Source organism: Musca domestica, unplaced genomic scaffold (genome assembly GCF_030504385.1).
Source record: "Musca domestica strain aabys unplaced genomic scaffold, Musca_domestica.polishedcontigs.V.1.1 26, whole genome shotgun sequence".
In the NCBI taxonomy this organism is placed as follows: Eukaryota; Metazoa; Arthropoda; class Insecta; order Diptera; family Muscidae; genus Musca; species Musca domestica.
In genome coordinates this window covers 9,347,558-9,366,108 of record NW_026712283.1, presented here as the reverse complement: position 1 = coordinate 9,366,108, position 18,551 = coordinate 9,347,558, and the positions used below count along the sequence as shown (strand labels likewise).

Sequence of the window (18,551 nt, the reverse complement as noted above, 5' to 3'; positions counted from 1 at the left end):
TTAATTTCGGAATCTAAATAAAATCTGATAAAATGTTATATATTTCCCTTCGACATACAAAAATAGGTTTCAAAATAATGTTGTATCAACTAAAACGCTTTTTGTATTGAAACTTATTTTTTTTTTTTTTTTTGTTTTTCAAAAGCATAATCAACAAAATATCAAAAGAAAATAGTATTTAATTTTCCATGAAATTAAATTAAATTATTTGAAAAAAATTATGGAAACTCAAAGATGAGAAACTGAAAATTCCATTTTTGTTTTGTTTACTCTTAATTGCACAACATGCGACATTAGCAAAATACAAAAATATTTATGACGCATTGCTAATTTTCATTAAAAAATGTATTATTATTTGGATTTTTAAAATCCAAATTTTTTCATAAAAAAATATTTGGTGCTTTGCAAAAAAAACTTGGTGTGACACAAAAAATGTCAAAGTGCTTGTAAAAAAAACGAAGACACAAACTCAACATTGAAAATTGTATTAAAGTTTATATTTTATAAACTTGTGTAAAATACCATTGAAAAATAAATTTTAAAAACATAATTCAAAATTTAAGGCTTTCAAAAATTTATAATAGCCTTAATTATTTTATTCCTGTGAAAAAAATGGGTGGGAGAGGTTTGTTGTGATGAAGTTTGAGGGAACTTTGAGGGTTTTTTCTTTGTTTTGTGGTGGGGAAAATGATTTGTAATTAAAATGTGATTAGGCATGTGTAAATGAAAATGACGAAAAAAGTAAAAGTTGTGGGGTATTTTTTGTTTTGGTTTTTTTTTTCACAAAACAACACATGTCCATGTCCGGTTTTTTGTTGGACAACAAAAATTATATATTTTTTCCAACAAAAACCTGGTTCACATGCCATTTACACCCATGTGAAAAAATATGAGATAAGGTGTGTTATTTTGCAAAAAGGGAGGTCATATTTGGGTAGATGAGGACAATGGAAGGGTAATTCATGTTTTTTTTTAATTTTTGTAGGACTATGTGAGGATATTTTGTTATGCTAATTTGTTTGGCCGGTTTTAAATGAAATATTTATGTTATGAATTTGTGGGTGTTATGAACATGTTTTTTTTTTAAGTTTTCATTGTCGAAGTGTAATTTGTTGTTGGATAGTATGACAAATGGGTGGATTTTTGTAGTTTATTTTTTTTTCTCTTCTGTTTTGTAAAATTTTGCCTAGTTTATTTTATTAAGATTGTAGGTGAGTGATTTCTTCATTTTTATTGCCTAAAAAAACTTATAGATATATAAAAATAAAATATTAAAACTATACCAAAGAGAGAAAAATGGTTTTTGCATTTTCAACATAATTTAAGCTTAAAATTTCGAATTTGAACTTAGAAATTGTATTTTTTTTATTAAAAATAGGAGGCTTAGAATAGGGTCAATTTAAATGCAAATGTGAACGAAAAACAATTCAAATGCTGTTTTTCGTTCAAATTCACATTTCAATTGACCTTTTCTTTTAATTTTAATGTATATATTACTTTTTAATTTAACCAAAAATTTGAAAAATAATGCTTCAATATAGAAATAGGTTTCTATTTTTATTTTTATGAAAAAAATTTTTAATAGCCATCTGGTCCCTAAAAATTATATTGAGCCGTAGAACGACATATATCGGTGAAAAAACGCCATCTACTTGTGATTATGACAAATAAGATAACTTCCATATGGTGATGTGCCAGAAATCAGACGCAATTTTAGATATTGTTGAAGAATGATTGTTTTTTTTTTTGGGAAAGAACTTAACGTACTCGTTAGAACTAATTACAATAGTATTCTGTTCACAAACAAAAATATTAATAATAACGCCATCTATATGTTATGACGATGACAAATAAGCAAAAATATCACCATTCTGGCATATAAAAACACAACAAACCCATGCGCAATTTTACATTTTCATCAAGGATAATTGTAATTTTATGCGCAGTTTTACATTTTCATCAAGGATAAATTGTAAAGAAACCTAATTTATTACTTAGAATTCATTTTAAAAGCCATCTCGTCCCCAACAATACCATTAAAAGCACAACTTCATCGTTGAAAAACGCCATCTACATATGATGATAATAAACAAGCTAAGTTCCCTACCATTCTGGGATATGAAAACATAAGAAACCTACAGTCAATTTTATATTTTCACGAAGGATATTGGCTTAGTTTTGGGAAAAAATTTAATTTACCACCATGACAACGGTGGAAAGCGCCACCTTCAGGTGTTGATTATAAAAAAGCAAATTTCTTCACCACTCAGGGCTAGTAAAACAAACCCAGAGTCAAATTTAAATTTAATAAAAAACTGTTGGTATTTTTAAGGAAAAACAGAATTCAATTGAATTCTTAAGACCTCAAACATATTTTTCTAGTTTTGAAAATCTTTAAAAGAGAGAATTTTCAAGCAAAAAGTTTTGAAGGTATGAGGAAATGCATTTTTCTTAACAAAAAGTTACGTTGTATTGAGCAATATGTAGTTAAGTACTTATTTACATATGAAATATAGAGGGCGTTCGACTAAAAGAAGTGGCCTGCAAGAAATCATTACAATAAATGGAAATTGTACATATATTGTATAATATGAAATATAGATGGCGTTGAACTAAAATATGCGGTTTGATAGAAAACACTACAATTAATGGAAATTGTATAAATAACAATTATTTCCAAATGATCCATCTATTTTTTGCAATTAAAATTTTATATATCATGTTGCTGCAATAAATTGATCATCCTTAACCTGATTGTGAAATTCATCAACAAGTGGGCATTTCAATACCAGAAATAGAAAGTGCTTCACAATCGAAAAAAATATTTGTTTTCCACATTGAAGCCTAACAAAAGGATTTGAAATAAAAAAATCGACTTGTTAAGACAAGTACAGTACACTATCTGGACGTCAAATTAAGAACAACGTAATAGAAAACTATGCAGTTCAACACATAGCAAAGACTTGAACCATAACTAGAACAAATAAATTGATTATTTTAGACCATATATAGGAAAGAAGAATAATACCCCAATTTACACTAATGAACTCATATTGTTTCGGACACTCGTCTGAATTTTCTTCAGTTACCTGAATGTCAAATGGATAATCGAATACGTCACTTATTTGTAAAAAATTACAAGACCTCTATTTTCGAAATATCAAAATCCAAAGAGAGCTGGGCCTAATTCTGTTGAAAATAAATTATATACATTCCTAATAAGGTATTTAAATCACTATTGAACTCGCAGCGGGCATATTTCTTTTGAAGTGATGATCCGCTTATTATTTTTCGCTAAAATCTATTCCTTCGATTATCATCTCGACTTTATGCTTAAAATACATAACGCCATCTACAAAAAAATTATATGCATAAATTGAGGCGCATATTTGCAAGTCGCTTATGTAATGTTTTATATATTTATCTGCGACCCTATAAAGAATATTTATTTATTCCTTGTTTCATCCGATAGATGCATTCGATTGAGACGTGATAAATATATCTTTGAAGAATCCATGCGTTCATTATCATCTGGATTTGAAATAGACGATTGTTATAGCCATCTACACGGCGAAAATTTCAATTAAGAGCCGATTCCGATAGTTAGTTCCATCTAGTAGTGGAAAATTGTTTTAAAATAACATTGATGTAGAGAATGTAAAGAAGAGCATTTATAACCCTTTGAATAACATAAATGGGGATATGTTACTGAATAGTCATTAAAATCTAGTTGCAGATTTTAAGCATATAAAGCAAGAATTTGAAAATTATATGATATGATCGATAACTCCATCTAGTAGTGGACATCTTTAGAAAAAAAAATATATAAAAGACCTTCGTCGAAGGAAAGTTTGCAAATGAAAATGTAAAAATATCGACAATTTGGCAGCATAAAGTTTGTTGCTGATTTAACTGAAAAATGCATCGGAGCTGAAAATATTAGTAGAACTACATTTAAATATTTCGCTCTAAGTATTACATTTATCATGGCCTTTTTCTTTTTAAAGAAGACTTTAACGTCATCTATATTAAAAATGAATTTATTAATAGCGTCATCTACTCAGGGTAAGTAGTAAACACAAAAATAACAATTAAAATATTAATATTTTATTGCAATTGAAACTCTTCGAAGAATCTGTGTTCGTTTCTATAAATGGGGAGATATACCTAAACAGTATTTGAAATACAGATGGAGCTTTCAGTTTTCTAGAAAGTAAAATGTATTAAACACATGGGAGTAGTCGATTATGCTAATGGACATTTATAAATATCCTCACGTCATCAATAGCGTCATCTACTATCAATTATTGTTTTAATTAATTTTCTATTTGAATATTAATAAATATTGTCATTTTAGTAAATCTTAAAATTTTGGAGATCTATCTAAAAATACAGCGGAGCTGAAGGGTACCAAAAAAAAATTTTTAGAACTACGTCCAAGTATTTGGCTCAGCTATAATAATTACATATCCATCTGACCTTTAAATGAAATTTAATTTTTAATAAAAAAAAACTATAATTTCATTGTATAATCTAAAAAACATTTTCTTGTCAAGGACTCTCTTGAAACTGCTTTCATAAATTTATCTTATTTAATATTTATTTCATATATGATTTCAATTATTATCGCCACAAATCTTAAAAACAAAAAAAAAAAACAATGCAAAAACCATTTTCCTCCATGTCACAAAATAAGAGGAAAACAAAAAACAACTATACTTAAACTATATTTGCACTTAACGTGTTCTTAATGGTTTTGGCCATTGTTGATAATGTTTTTTCACACCAGCAACATTTTCCGCTGTGGCATCTTAAGCAATGTCTTAAGACGCAGCAACAACAACAACCACAACCATATATTTTTTATATATATACATGAATTTTGTTTAATGCACTATGATACGATACGATAACCTGACATGAAAACTGTTATACTTAAACCTAAATGAATTTTGTTGTTGTCGTTGTTCGTTCGTTCGTTCTTTCACGTGTGTTCATCTAATAAGAAACAAGTACCAATGTTTACAACATCCATTGTTGTTGTTGGCTCATATCGCTATTGTTTTCTGTTTTTTCTTTTTTGCTTTGCTACTATATTCTCGTGCCACTCTAGCTGTTGTTTGTGGTTGAGGTGTGTGTGTGTGTTAATGATTTGTTATATACAACTGTCATAATTGTATACTTAAAATCCACATTTCTACAATCTATCATCCGAGTAGCGTTGTTTTTAAAATTTAATAACTAAATGCATATACTGTGTATCGGAATATATTCTCTATTATAAGATTACGCGTAAGCTTTCAATTTGTTGTCAAAGAAGATTTTTGTAATAAAATAAATTTTATTTTTAAGTGGAACTAAAATAAATAACTAAATTACATTATAAGGTGCTTTTATTTATGTTATACTTCGTGGAGAAAATTGGTGCAAATATTGTGCAAGAGGTGCAATTGCTGTGCAAGGGATAAATATTTATATTCTAAATATCTTGTAATAAATACAAATTACTATGAGAGATTGTAGGATTTCGATGTAAATGGGTTACTTTCATATCCTTTTTTGGAATTCAATACTATTACTACTCTTTTTCGATTTTTACATTTAACTGTTATACTCAAAATAAGAAAAAAACCTTTGGAAAAATGGCTTTAATTGTATTTCTTAAATTTTCGTCTGTTATACACTCACAAAAATAAACTGTTATACCTATATGAGAAAATATTCTCTAATATAGTTTAGCAAATTAATTACAACTTTAAAAAAAGAAGCTGTTATAATGAGAATATTTTGTGAGGACACTGAGAACATTTCCATTTTCAAACTGCTATACAATTTTGGGAAACTGTTATATCTGCCTTAGAACTGTTATACGAAACCTTAAAAAAGAAGCTGTTATAATGAAAATATTTTGTGAGGACACTGAGAACATTTCCATTTTCAAACTGCTATACAATTTTGGGAAACTGTTATATCTGCCTTAGAACTGTTATACGAATTCTGTACTGCTTTCTCTACTTTTTAATACTTTTTACGAGATTTTCTAACTGTTATACACTGTTTCAAATTTTAATTTAAACTTTTTCTTAAACTGTTATAATATATATACTTGAAAATATTCATGACAAAGAGGAAATGGCGTTGGAATATATTTTCTCCACTTTTTTATCTATACTAATATTTTCTAGATTTTCATAACTTTTATACTCAAATGAAAACCCAATTTTGGGGAAAGCCAAACAAAACGTTGAAATAACTTATGAGCTATGTTGCTCGAGAACTGTTATATATATCATAATGAATCAAAATTAACCAAAAACAAATTGTTATAAAAACTGGAAATCCCGGTTGATACCCATTCGATTTTTTTTTATCTACAACTGGTACCCATCAACCAGTTTTCGAAGACAGAGACTGAAGCACATTCTAATTGTAGTAAAATGTTGACCATTATACCGATTTTTAAACTGTTATACTAGAGAAAAATGCCTTCATTTCTCAAAAATTTATAAATATTTGCATATTTAATATTCTGGAATCCTATATTTATTGGATGTGAGATAAACAACTGTTATATAAAAATGTAAATATATTATACACAATTAATTTGTGGGTATACATTTTTATAGTATTTAAAGTTGTTATTTTCTTATTACTTAGCGAAAAACCGATATATCGTTTTATAAAACTGTTATACATGTACACAAATCTGTCATACTAGAGAAAAACGTCTTTATCCCATTCATTCATAAAAGTATTTATTTTCCTGCGGCTTCGACTTAAACAAACTGTTATACCGAATTTTTTTGGTTTTTCGTTTGTATTGTATTTTAAAGTTATTTTTTCCTGTAATTTAGCCCAAGACAAACTTTTATATGGTTTTACAAAACTGTTATACGTGTGATCAAATCTGTTATACTCGAGAAAAATGCCCATAACTCTTATACTCGACAAGTATGGCTTATCGTCATAAAAAATATAAACGTATTTGTCTATTAAATATTCTGCAATGCTATTTCTCTACATCTGGAAGTAAAGAAACTGTTATACAAGTATAAAAATCAGTTATACGCAATTAGTTTTTTGTTCTCCGTTTGTGTTACATTTCAAACTTATATTTTCCTGTAATTTAGCCCAAAGCAAACCGTTATACTAATTTACAAAACTGTTATCCATGTGAACAAAACTGTTATACTCGAGAAAAATGCAGATAACTGTCATACTCGACAAGTATGGCTTAACCTAATAAAAATATAAACATATTTGCCTATTAAATATTCTGCAATGCTATTCCCTTATAATTGGAAATAAAGAAACTGTTATACAAATAAATAAATCCGTACTACACAAGCAGTTCTTGGGTTTTCGTTTGTATTTTATATTAAATTTATATTTTCCTGTAAGTTAGACAAAAACGTGTGAACAAATCTGTTATACTCGAGAAAAATTCTTTTGGTATTTGGGTATTCGTTTGTATTTATTTTAAACTGATATTTTCCTTTAATTTAGCCCAAGACAAACTGTTATACGGATTTACAAAACAGTTATACGTGTGAACAAATCTGTTATACTCAAGTACCTATATCTCTCAAAAATATAAAAATATTTTTCAATTGAATATTCGGAAATCTTATTTCCATAAGATGCAATGTAAAGAAACTGTTTTACACATGTATAGATCTGTTATATGCCTATAAATCTCAATTATGTCTTTGATATATATTTTAGGTTGTTATTTCCCTGGAAATAAAACCAAAACAAACCGTTATACCGATTAAAAAAAGTGTTATACATGTGAACAAAACTGTTATACTGGAGAAAAATGCCTTAAATTTATAAAAAAAATATTTTGCACTGTATGTATTTCAAATAATTCTGCTTTCGTCCCTACCACTAAACTCAATTTCCTTTCGACATTTTATCGACACTGAAGACCATGTGTTTGCTAATGTGTATGACACATTTATATGCAATTATTATGAATATACCCGATTAGCTACATACATATGTTTTTAAACGAATGTTGTATATGCAAATTTATAATGCTCTTTATTTTATGTCACTGATCTCATTTCGGACTGACTGTGTTAAATACAACCAAAGTCGACAAAAAAAACACTATATATTAATATAAATTCTTGTTGGTGAGTGAGTGGTACGGGTGTGTGTGTGTGCAATTGTGCTTAACAAGTGTGCTTGTTTATAAAATGTGTGTGTGTGTGCGTATAGAAAGTGCATTTGGAATATAAAAAGGTGAATGCATTAATATAATGTATTAATACAAAGTGAGGGAAAGTGGTAGGTAGGTAGGTGAGTGAGTGCTTCCATTTAGTTTTAGTATTTTGTTTCAGGTTTTTTGTACTTCTTTTTGGGTGCAAATGAAAATGAAAATATTTAAGTGCAAGTGCGTTGGTTATATGTGGGATTCATAATTTTCTTGGTGACTGTGCGAAGGACTAAAAGGGAGTAGGAGGGATACAAACGAAATTTTACGGGAATTATTTTTGGGAAAATATATAATTTTTAGAGGAGGAAAAATCAAAGTTTATTTTTGGACAATATAAATACTTAAAAGAAAGGGTGGACCACAAATCCAACATTGAATGTTTTTGGCTTTCAAGATTGGCTTCAGGAATATGATTATAACCTTTTTGCTTTGAATACAGGGTGAGATGAAAACACTGCAACCAACTTCAAACTGCTGTCACTTCTAAGCCACTCGTCCGACAGCTGTTAAAATTATTTCAGTGACAGCTCATTATATTGTTTATAGGCGTACAAAAGCATTTTCCAGAAAAAAGTCATTCGTGATGGAATTCAAGCGTGATCTTGTGATTTCTTTATATTTGGCAAGAAAACCACGGGTGGCTATCATTAGAGCACTCCAGCATTTAAATGTGAATAAATCTTTTGTTTCTCGAAACATCGCTCGTTACCGTAATACTGGTAGCGTAGCCCGATGTCAAGGACGGGAGAAAAAAGCAACATCAGCAGAAATGTTTCGAAAAGTATAGCAGCGACTTGATCGAAACCCGTGTCGCGGTGGCCGAGAAATGGCCCGTGAGCTGAACATATCGCAATATTCCATTCGTCAAATATTGAAAAAAGAGCTCGGGGTTAAGCCTTTGGATTTCCGTAAACGTGCACGAACTTACACCGCAACAGAAATAAACTCAAAAGAGCTAAAGAGTTGCATCGCTTGACCGAAAGTTGTGAACTGCCGAATTTGGTTTTCTCCAACGAGAAAAGTAAAGAAGCGACTTGTTCGAAACACGCGTCGCAGTGCCCGAAAAATGACCCGTAAGCTGAACATATCGCAATATTCCATTCGGCAAATATTGAAAAATGAGCTCGGGGTAAAACCATTGAAATTACAAAAATTGTAAGAACTTACATCGCAACCGAAAGAAAATAGACTTAAAAGAGCTAAAGAGTTGCTTCGCTTGGCCGAAAGTGGTGAACTGCCGAATTTGGTTTTCTCCGATGAGCCTTCGTTAGCCACCAGAAGTCAAGCGCCGGCTATGGTGATGGTGTTGGGCGCCATAACAGCCGATGGTCGCTCTCCGCTGGTATTTGTAATCGACCGTGGCATCAGAATAAGTGAAGAATATTATCACGAAAATATTCTGTAGGGTGTATTAAAGCCTTGGATACGTGAACATTTCGGCCGCAGACCTTGGACATTCCGAAAGGACTCAGCACCATCGCACTCAGCACTCGCCAACAAGAATGGTTACAAAATGAGGTTCCTCGCTTCATTTCCATCGCACAAAATCTGCGGATACCAATTCGTTGGACTATTATGTGTGGAGTTTTTTGAAAAGCAAGGTTGGTACTAAAAAATACCAAAGTGTCGATCAGCTCAACCAAGCTCTTCGCCGGTAATGAGCCAAAATACCGCAGAGCAACATTCGGGCAGCGTGTGATGGTTTCATTGGCCATTTGAAGGCCATAATTCGTGCCAAAGGTGACCAATTCGAACAAATCTAAACTTATTCTAAAATTTGATGGTATTTCCGACATTTTATGCTTTCATTCAATAAAACTTAGAATTTATTTCCAGCACACAATCGCCACCCAAAATCTCTGGATATCAATTCGTTGGACTATTGTGTTTGGAGTATTTTGGAAAGCAAGGTTGGCACTAAAAAATTCCAAAGTGTCGATTACCTCAAGCAAGCGCTTCGCCGGGAATGGGCCAAAATACCGCAGAGCAACATTCGGGCAGTGACGTGACGGTTTCATTGTCCGTTTGAAGGCCATAATTCGTGTTGTTAAACTTTTTCCAGATTTGATACTATTTCCGACTTTTTTAGCTTTCATTCAATAAAATTTAAAACTCATTTCCAGCACACAATCGCCACCCAAAATCTCTGGATATCAATCCGTTTGACTATTGCGTCAAGGTTGGCACTAAAAAAAATACCATAGTGTCGACCACCTCAAGCAAACGCTTCGCCGGGAATGGGCCAAAATACCGCAGAGCAACATTCGGGCAGCGACGTGGCGGTTTCATTGGCCATTTGAGAGCCTTAATTCGTGCCAAAGGTGACCAATTCGAATAAATCTAAACTTATTCTAAAATTTGATGCTACTTTCGACATTTTTTGCTTTAATTCAATAAAATTATGGCGTTTGACTTTGTTGCAGTTTTTTATATCACCCTGTATTTCCTTTCGATTTTTTGCTTGTTTGGCTTCAAGAGTATGATTATAACTTTTTTCTTTGAAAATAATAATCATACGCCATCCTGAACCATGTTTTAAGTTATTCAATCAATAACAATCATACGCCGTAGGGCATCTGGTCTTTTTTGCTTACTTTCATTTTCGGTTTAATTAAATAGTTTGCAATAAATTTGCAATAAATGAATAAACTTTGTTTTTTTCCTCCCCCTCATTTCTCTGTTAATGGAAATATTTTTATATATGGCTTTAAAAAAGATACTATAGCGTTCACTGGTGCATATTGTGCAAATAACATTTAAACACTTAAAACATAATATCGATAAAACAAAACCAACAAGTTATTAATCAAATTAACCTCAAGTTAAAACCAAAAACAAATACATACTATCAAATAACTTATAATGGGTTAATAAAAAGGTGTATTGAAAAAATAGTATTTTTTCAATCAAAAATAAATAATTTTTTACTGTTCTATAAATCTGGGCCACAAAAACAATTATGAATATCAAAACAAAAAGTGCTTCAATAATTGTTTTTAGTGGGGTCCAGAATAACTTAATTTTTTGGCTATTCTGTTTTATTGTTTTCTGGTGTTATCATAACATTTTTTTGTGGTATTCAACAGACCTGGCTTTGATCGAGACGACTTTACCGCCAACGGGCATGTTCTCCTTGACATAAATGGGCCCGTAAACGGTGTGATCCCAAACTGGAGGATTATTGGCACGATCTACAACATCGATTTGGACCTCTACGGTACGTGATAAAGGCGGATAGCCCTTGTCTTGTGCCATGGCTTCTAATTTATAGGTTTCACGCTATTGTTGTTGTTGGTTTTTTGGTTTATATCATGGTATTTCATAGATATGGTAAAAGTTTTTTTTTTTTTGTTTAACACACACAGACACACATGGTTTTGTAACATTCAAAAATTCAAGTTTGTTGACAAAAACCAGGGTTTGGTTCGATTTTTTGGTTTGTTTGTTATGTTTTTTTTTTATGTTATATGAAATTAAAAAAAGATGGACAAAATACAAAAAATTATAGATCATCATGGATATTGATTATATAGCATTTAATATTTTTCAAAAAAAAAAAAGGAAAACAAATACCAAATTAAAAAAAATATTTGAAATCAAAAAATATACCAACACCTAGTATAGCAAAATATTAAATAACCAAAAAATATTATTTCCATAAAAAATATTCAAGCTTTTCCAAATTCCTCATTTTATATATACTTCATTCATTCCACTTATTGTTCATAGGCAGTGCAAATTATTATTGTCATAAAATATGGGGTTGTACCTAAGAAAAAAATATGTTTTTTTTTTTTGTCTCGATTTAAGCCCTGTTTAAATGTTACGTTGTTGGTTTTTTATAAAAAATAATATTTCTGTTTAAAACCACTACAAAAGTTAAAAAAATATTTTCTTAAAATAAATTATTTAAATAAATAAATATTTTTAAATAAAAATAGGAAATGTTGTGCATTTTTTGTTTCCACTTAAGCATTACATTCATTATAATAAATAAATAGTTGTTTTTTATATAAATTTGTTTAATATAAATTTTGTTTCTTATATAGAATTTTTCGATTTTTGTCTAATTGCAATTGTTTTTTAACATTTTTTTAAATTCTGGTTATATATGATATGTTTATGTATGTTTTTATATATAGCAAATGTTTACCTGTTAACTGTTTTTAATAGGTCCTTAACCAAAGTGAAAAAATTAGCATAAAATATGTCTTGAGTAGCATAAATAAAATTTTGTAAAAATAATATAGCCCTAAGATGAAGAAACCCAACACCATTTGTTTTGTATTTTATTTTTCGTTTTTTTATAAATAAAATGGAAAGATTCAAAATGTGTAGCCATATGTTTCAACAATGCACTCTTCTTAAAAAAAAAATAAATTTAATATTTTTTTTACATTTTTAGGAATTATGGGCATTAAGACTTTTTCATTTTTACAATTGAGATTCATAATCATTCCCTTTCAAAGGGCTCTGAATATAATTAAGTAGGCTATCAAGTAGGCTTCACACAGATTTTAAATGATGTGCTTTACTAAAAATCCTCTTTTACTTGTCGTATTCACAATCTAATAAGGCTTTATTAGATAATTAAGAGCATTCATACGCCCTGATGTACCGAGTATTGGAATAAAATTACTAACATTCATACGCCGTAATGTCCGCATATGGATTTTTTGAGAACTGCAAAACTGTCCTGAGAATAAGAATGATATTGCCTTCTAATAAAACATATATTTGCAGACAAAAGGCTTTTTTTTGAGGTTATTATCCTAAAATTGAAAAAAAAAACTCATTAAGCATTTGAGCAAAAAAATAACTACCACATAATTCGGAAATTGTAGGTAATTAATGGTTAAAACATTTGAATTTGGAAAATCTGGCTCCGAAAAAATATTTTCATTTAACTTGGCGTAAATTACATGAATATTGTAATCGTTACGGGGAAAACCACTGAAATGCTACAAATCATCCTACCGATATTGTAGAGTTCTATGAAATAATTATAGACTTCAAAAAGTCAATATGAAGATTTTTTTCTACAAAATAATCATATGCCGTCTAGATTAATATTATCGGTCTTTAGTGGAATTTAATGAAACAAACTTTTAGTTAATTTTTTAAAAAAAAAAAATAATAATAAAATAAAACAAAAAAAAACAGCTGAGTTCCGGGAACGAACTTTCAATACCCTCCACGATTTACAAGGAACTTACAATTTTCAAAAAAAAAAAAAAAAAAAAAAAAAAAAAACTTCCGGAAACTACCACTTAAATGAAAATTGTTATACGGGGACTATACGAAGACGTGGACCTGCTTACAAAATTTTTTGTCATAGGCTGTTGTACCTATGACGAACTTTAAATATGAAATTTTTTACAATTCCGGTGAATAATGTCGCACAAACATTAAAATACCGAGTATCGGGAGGTACTGTCATATATGGGCTATACGAAGACGAGAACCTGCATACAAAAATTGTTGTCATAGGCTGTAGTACCCATTACGAACTTTAAATATGACATTTAAAATAATTCCGGTAAATACTGTCGCTAATATCAAGAAAATGCCGAATATCGGGAGATAGCGTTATATATGGGGCCTATACAAAGACGTGGACCTGCCTACGAAATTTTTTGTCATAGGCTGTAGTACGCATTACGAACATCAAATACGAAATTTGAAATGATTTCGGTGAACAATCTTGCACAAATCATAAAAATACCGAGTATTGGGAGGTACCGTCATTTGCGGGCTATACGAAGACGTGGACTTGCATACAAAAATTTCTTTTGTCATAGGCTGTAGCACCCATTACGAACTTTAAAAAAGAAATTTGAAATAATTCCGATAAATACTGTCGCTAATATCATGAATATACCAAGGTGTCGTTGTATGGGGGTTGTACGAAAACGTGGACTTGCCTACATATAGACAGCAAACTTTCCAAAAGTATAGGACCTTCGAAAAAAGTGCAAGCCGTTTCATAAATTGATGAAATTTCAAAGTTCTCGTACAGATCAAAAAAAAACACTTTCTAAAGCTCTTCCTCCTCCCGGTTCCAAAGGTATTCGAGTGCTAAAACGTCGTCCAAAAATATTAATTTGCAATAGGTCTTCTGTAGATATTAGACCTTTTAAAGTCTTCTTGACTTAGAAAGCCTTTGATAGATAAATATTAGAACTTTCGAGCGATAAAACGTCTTCCAAAAATATTAATTTTTAATAGGTCTTCTATAGATATTGGACTTTTTAAAGTCTTCTTGACTTAGATAGTCTTTGAAAAGTCATTTATATGTGGAGCAAGGCCTTTCAAGGTCCTTCTGGGATCTCCCCCCAAAAATCCTGTGCGTATAGAATATTTTATCTCCGTTAGATGAAATATAATCCAATCCAATTGTGCCTTCTTGCGGACTCTTTGCTATAACTATAAGAGATTTCAACGAACTTTTACGCATATAAGTCCTTTTGAGAGACTTATAAAAATGAAGGACCTTTTAAAGAAAGCAATGTATAAGTAACGTAGATATATTCCTTATAAACAACTTGTAGGGTTTTTTTTGGAATATTTTAAAGATTTTTTTAGGTGCAAGAAAATTGAAAACCTTCTGAGGAAATTCCAAATTTTTCTTGATTTTCTGTGAAACTAGGTATTTTTCTAGATGTTCTCTGAAAAGAATAAAAATTCCATCAAAAAAATATTGTTATTGATATAATACCATCTAGAATTCTATGCGTGGTAGGATCTTAATATCCCGTCAGGATAACAAAATGTAAGTCAAATCCTTTCACATATTGTATTTTTTTAAGAAAATTTTTTATTTTTTACTCATATGAATAGGAGTTAGCTCACAATGTGAAGAGGTCATTTTTTTACAAAAGCTCAAAAGTAACAGATGATGACGCTATTGTGAACGAGTGTAATAAAAAATGTAAATGGATTTTATTAAAAAAAATATTTTCTCCATTTTTCAGACTTTCTTTTATCCACAGAGCCTTTGCTTCAAAATGCCCACAGAATTGTCAAGGGAGACTATTTTTGATATGAAGTAGGACATTTCTTTACAATATCTTACAGTACGTTTATATATAAATGGGTTAACCGACTGGATTTGGATTAAAATTGTCATATCCATTACTTACACTTCAAATAAATCCTCTCAAAGTAGGTTAACCCTACAAAAAGTTCTAACGTAAACATGGCATTAACTGCATATATTGCGGTGACGTATGTATTCCCTATTCTTCGGCAGGAGGGCGATTTTTATTACACAATTGTCATAAATAATCATAACTCGTTATTATTTAATACGTTTCAAAATTAAAAAAAATCATATTTTAGTTAAAAAAATATTAAGTTATTTATTTCTTAAAATTTATTTTCGTTTCATTCAAAATTATATCTGACCACACATTTTTAAATATTTTCCTTTTTATTTATTATTATTTTTTCAATTTTTAATGTATTAAACCAATCAATTCAAATTTTGTTATATCAAACCTTTTCCACGACGATATCATGAAAAGACTGAAATATTTAAAAAGTAATGAATTATAGAATTTATGATTAAAGGGTCCATAGCCAATTGGTTAACAAATTTTCATGTTGTTATTGTTGAGTATATCCTTGCGTAGAAGTTTCCATAAAATTGTGTTAGTAATGAGTTTAGCTTCGAGAGGTAGGAAATGTGGGAGTTGATACGAATTATTTGAGTGGGGGGTCAAACGGGGTGTTCACGTTATGCAAAATTTCAAAAATCTGGGTTATTTTGCATACCAACACCCTGTGAAAAAATCACACATATCAAAAAAAAAAAAAAAATAAGGATATCCTTTAGAGGAAAATCCTCTCTCTGTGTGTGGTGGGTTTTGCGTTTTCAACAAAACTATGCGAAAAAATAATTCTCTTTGGGAATTTTGTTGATTTTAGCTTGGACATCTGGATGATGTAGCCGCTGTTGTGACATGCAGAGTTGTAACAAATTTTAAAAAATCTCCAATTTTATTTTCACCAGAAAAAAATGTCCCATGTTCTGGTGGGGTTTTGTATGGCCATTGAGGTGATGATGTTGGGCAGCCGTCCTTTGGTGAGTTTAAGAAAACAAAAATATATAAAGACGAGAAAAATATGCAATACTGCCAGATGTCATGGCTGTAGCGTTTTAAAATCTTTCATCCTCCAACAAAATAGAGGGATTACCAAAAGGGATGTTTGATGCAAAAATAACATCCCTTTCAAAAGCTTTCGTTCTTAACAACATACAACTGTTAATGTTAATTTACAGAGGAAAGAAATTAAGGAAAATTAGTTGTTTGCCAACATTTGTTTACCAACGGATAATGTTAAACTAAAATGGTAGTCAATTTTAGCCGAACAGAGGCTGGTTTTACATTAACAGAGTATGGGAGGAAATATGTACTAACAAAAGTTATTAATGTTAATTGTGGATAGCTGATACATGTTAGCATTATTTTAATTTTATTTTGTTTATCAAAGAGAGGTAAGAAGAAGAAAGCTGTGTTACAGAAATGAAATACCAACCTGGCCTTAACCGATGTTACAACCGTACCCACAGTGACATTTTCACGTATATGTATTGGCCCGTAAACACTTTTATCCCAAATCGGTGGCTTATTATTGCGATCGACCACATCTAATTCAACATCGACATCGGCATAGGATGGCGGTTCGCCACGGTCGGAGGCGCGCACCCGTAAACGATAACGCTCACGCTGTTGGTGAGATGATGATGAAGATTTTTTTTGTTATAGATAAAATGTGGTTAAATTTTGTTTTCACTTTTTGTCTTTCAGTTATTTGTTGCATATAATCTTAATAAAATATAATGTAAAGTTAAATATTCGTTAAATGATAAGAAAATGTATTTTTAGTTATCCAGCGCACATGAGTTTACATTTAACGCACATTGAAATGTTAAGGGTTAACATCGAAGGATATTTGAACAGAAAATCCCAAACGATGGGTTTGTGTCTGTGATACATTTGGGATATTTTGTTAAATTTTGTTTGAGGTCTGTTAACATTTTGCTGGGATGGTTAATGGCATTGCTATTTTATTTTATTTTTTTTTTTTTTTTTGGACGTTACTGTCTACATTTCACGTTTGAGGGTTAAATTCGTTTTTTTTTTTTGGTATTTTAATTTGGTTAATAATATAAATTAAATGGAAAAATAAAACAAAAATGAAATGAAAATGTTAATTGTTGTTACGTAGGATGATAGGATTAATATTGTTAATCTTCTCGGTTTTGGATGTAAACGATTATATATAAATTTGTTGAATCTATTGAAGCCTAACATAAATACACTGAATGGCAAATTATGTTCGATGTTATGGTACAATTTAAAGAGATAATGTGTGGAATGAAAATCTTCTTTATATGAGACTAATCGAAAGAGAAAATAAACCATAAAATTTCGTAAAAGACAAACTAACAGGGAAAGGGAAAATAATATTCTTTATTTGTCAATTTGTCCTTCACGAAATTTTGTGTTTCTGTCTCTTAACTAATTCCGCGAGTTATTCAAAAATTATTATTCTGAACACCATCTACATATGAAGTATTTGGTAAGTAATAGTGGAGGTCACCACCGTTTTTCGGTGTCATAATATAGAGGAGGTAAAATATGGTTTTGAGTGAGCATTTTCAATTTTTTTTTTTTAGAACATAATTTATTGGCCTCCTTTGGATATATAAATTATTTCCTATAGCAGTTCAACTATAAGAACAATTTTAAAACTGCAGATTTTAAAGGAGAAGCTTCTAGCTTTCTATCAAAAAAATATGCTAAGTGGAAGCTTCTCGCCTTCTATCAACCTTATTCAAAAAACCTAATAAAAGCGCCGTCTACATTTAAATTTACAGTCTAGGCTCCCAAATCAACAATACATATGACAATGAACGCCATCTACTTGACAAAAATCACTGTATGAAACCTGCATTGCTAGTGCATAAATTGAATAATAAAAAATAAATTGAATAGCGCCACCTACAGGTGAAATAATTCATGCTTCGACGTGGGCTAACCAAAAGTTTGGAAACCACAGAAAAGAGACAAAATATAAGTGGTCATTTACTTCTAAAAATCAGAGTTTAATATCAGGAATACACATGGCAATGAACGCCATCTAGTTGACAAAAATCTGCATTAACGCTGCATAAATTTAATAACAATAACACCACCTACAGGTGAAATATTTCATGCTTCGATGTTGGCAAACTTCACCTACTTTGAAAGTTATGATAAAAACAAAATGTTGGCACCTCAGCTTACTGAATCTCTATTTCTTATAAATTAATTATTAT

The 18,551-nt window shown here is 30.3% G+C and overlaps 1 protein-coding gene across 3 annotated transcripts in view; it reads right to left on the bottom strand.

Moving 5' to 3' along the window:
* Nucleotides 1-18,551, bottom strand: part of LOC101889387 (neural-cadherin) — a 348,725-nt gene that overhangs the window by 240,242 nt on the left and 89,932 nt on the right. For 2 of the 3 annotated variants that reach the window (XM_059123980.1, XM_059123981.1), the window contains exon 7: nucleotides 11,313-11,503. In XM_059123980.1, coding sequence (XP_058979963.1) covers nucleotides 11,313-11,503 — 191 coding nt within the window. Of the gene's footprint in view, nucleotides 1-11,312; nucleotides 11,504-16,765; nucleotides 16,957-18,551 lie in introns of all 3 variants that reach the window. The other variant, XM_059123979.1, reaches the window with a different exon arrangement.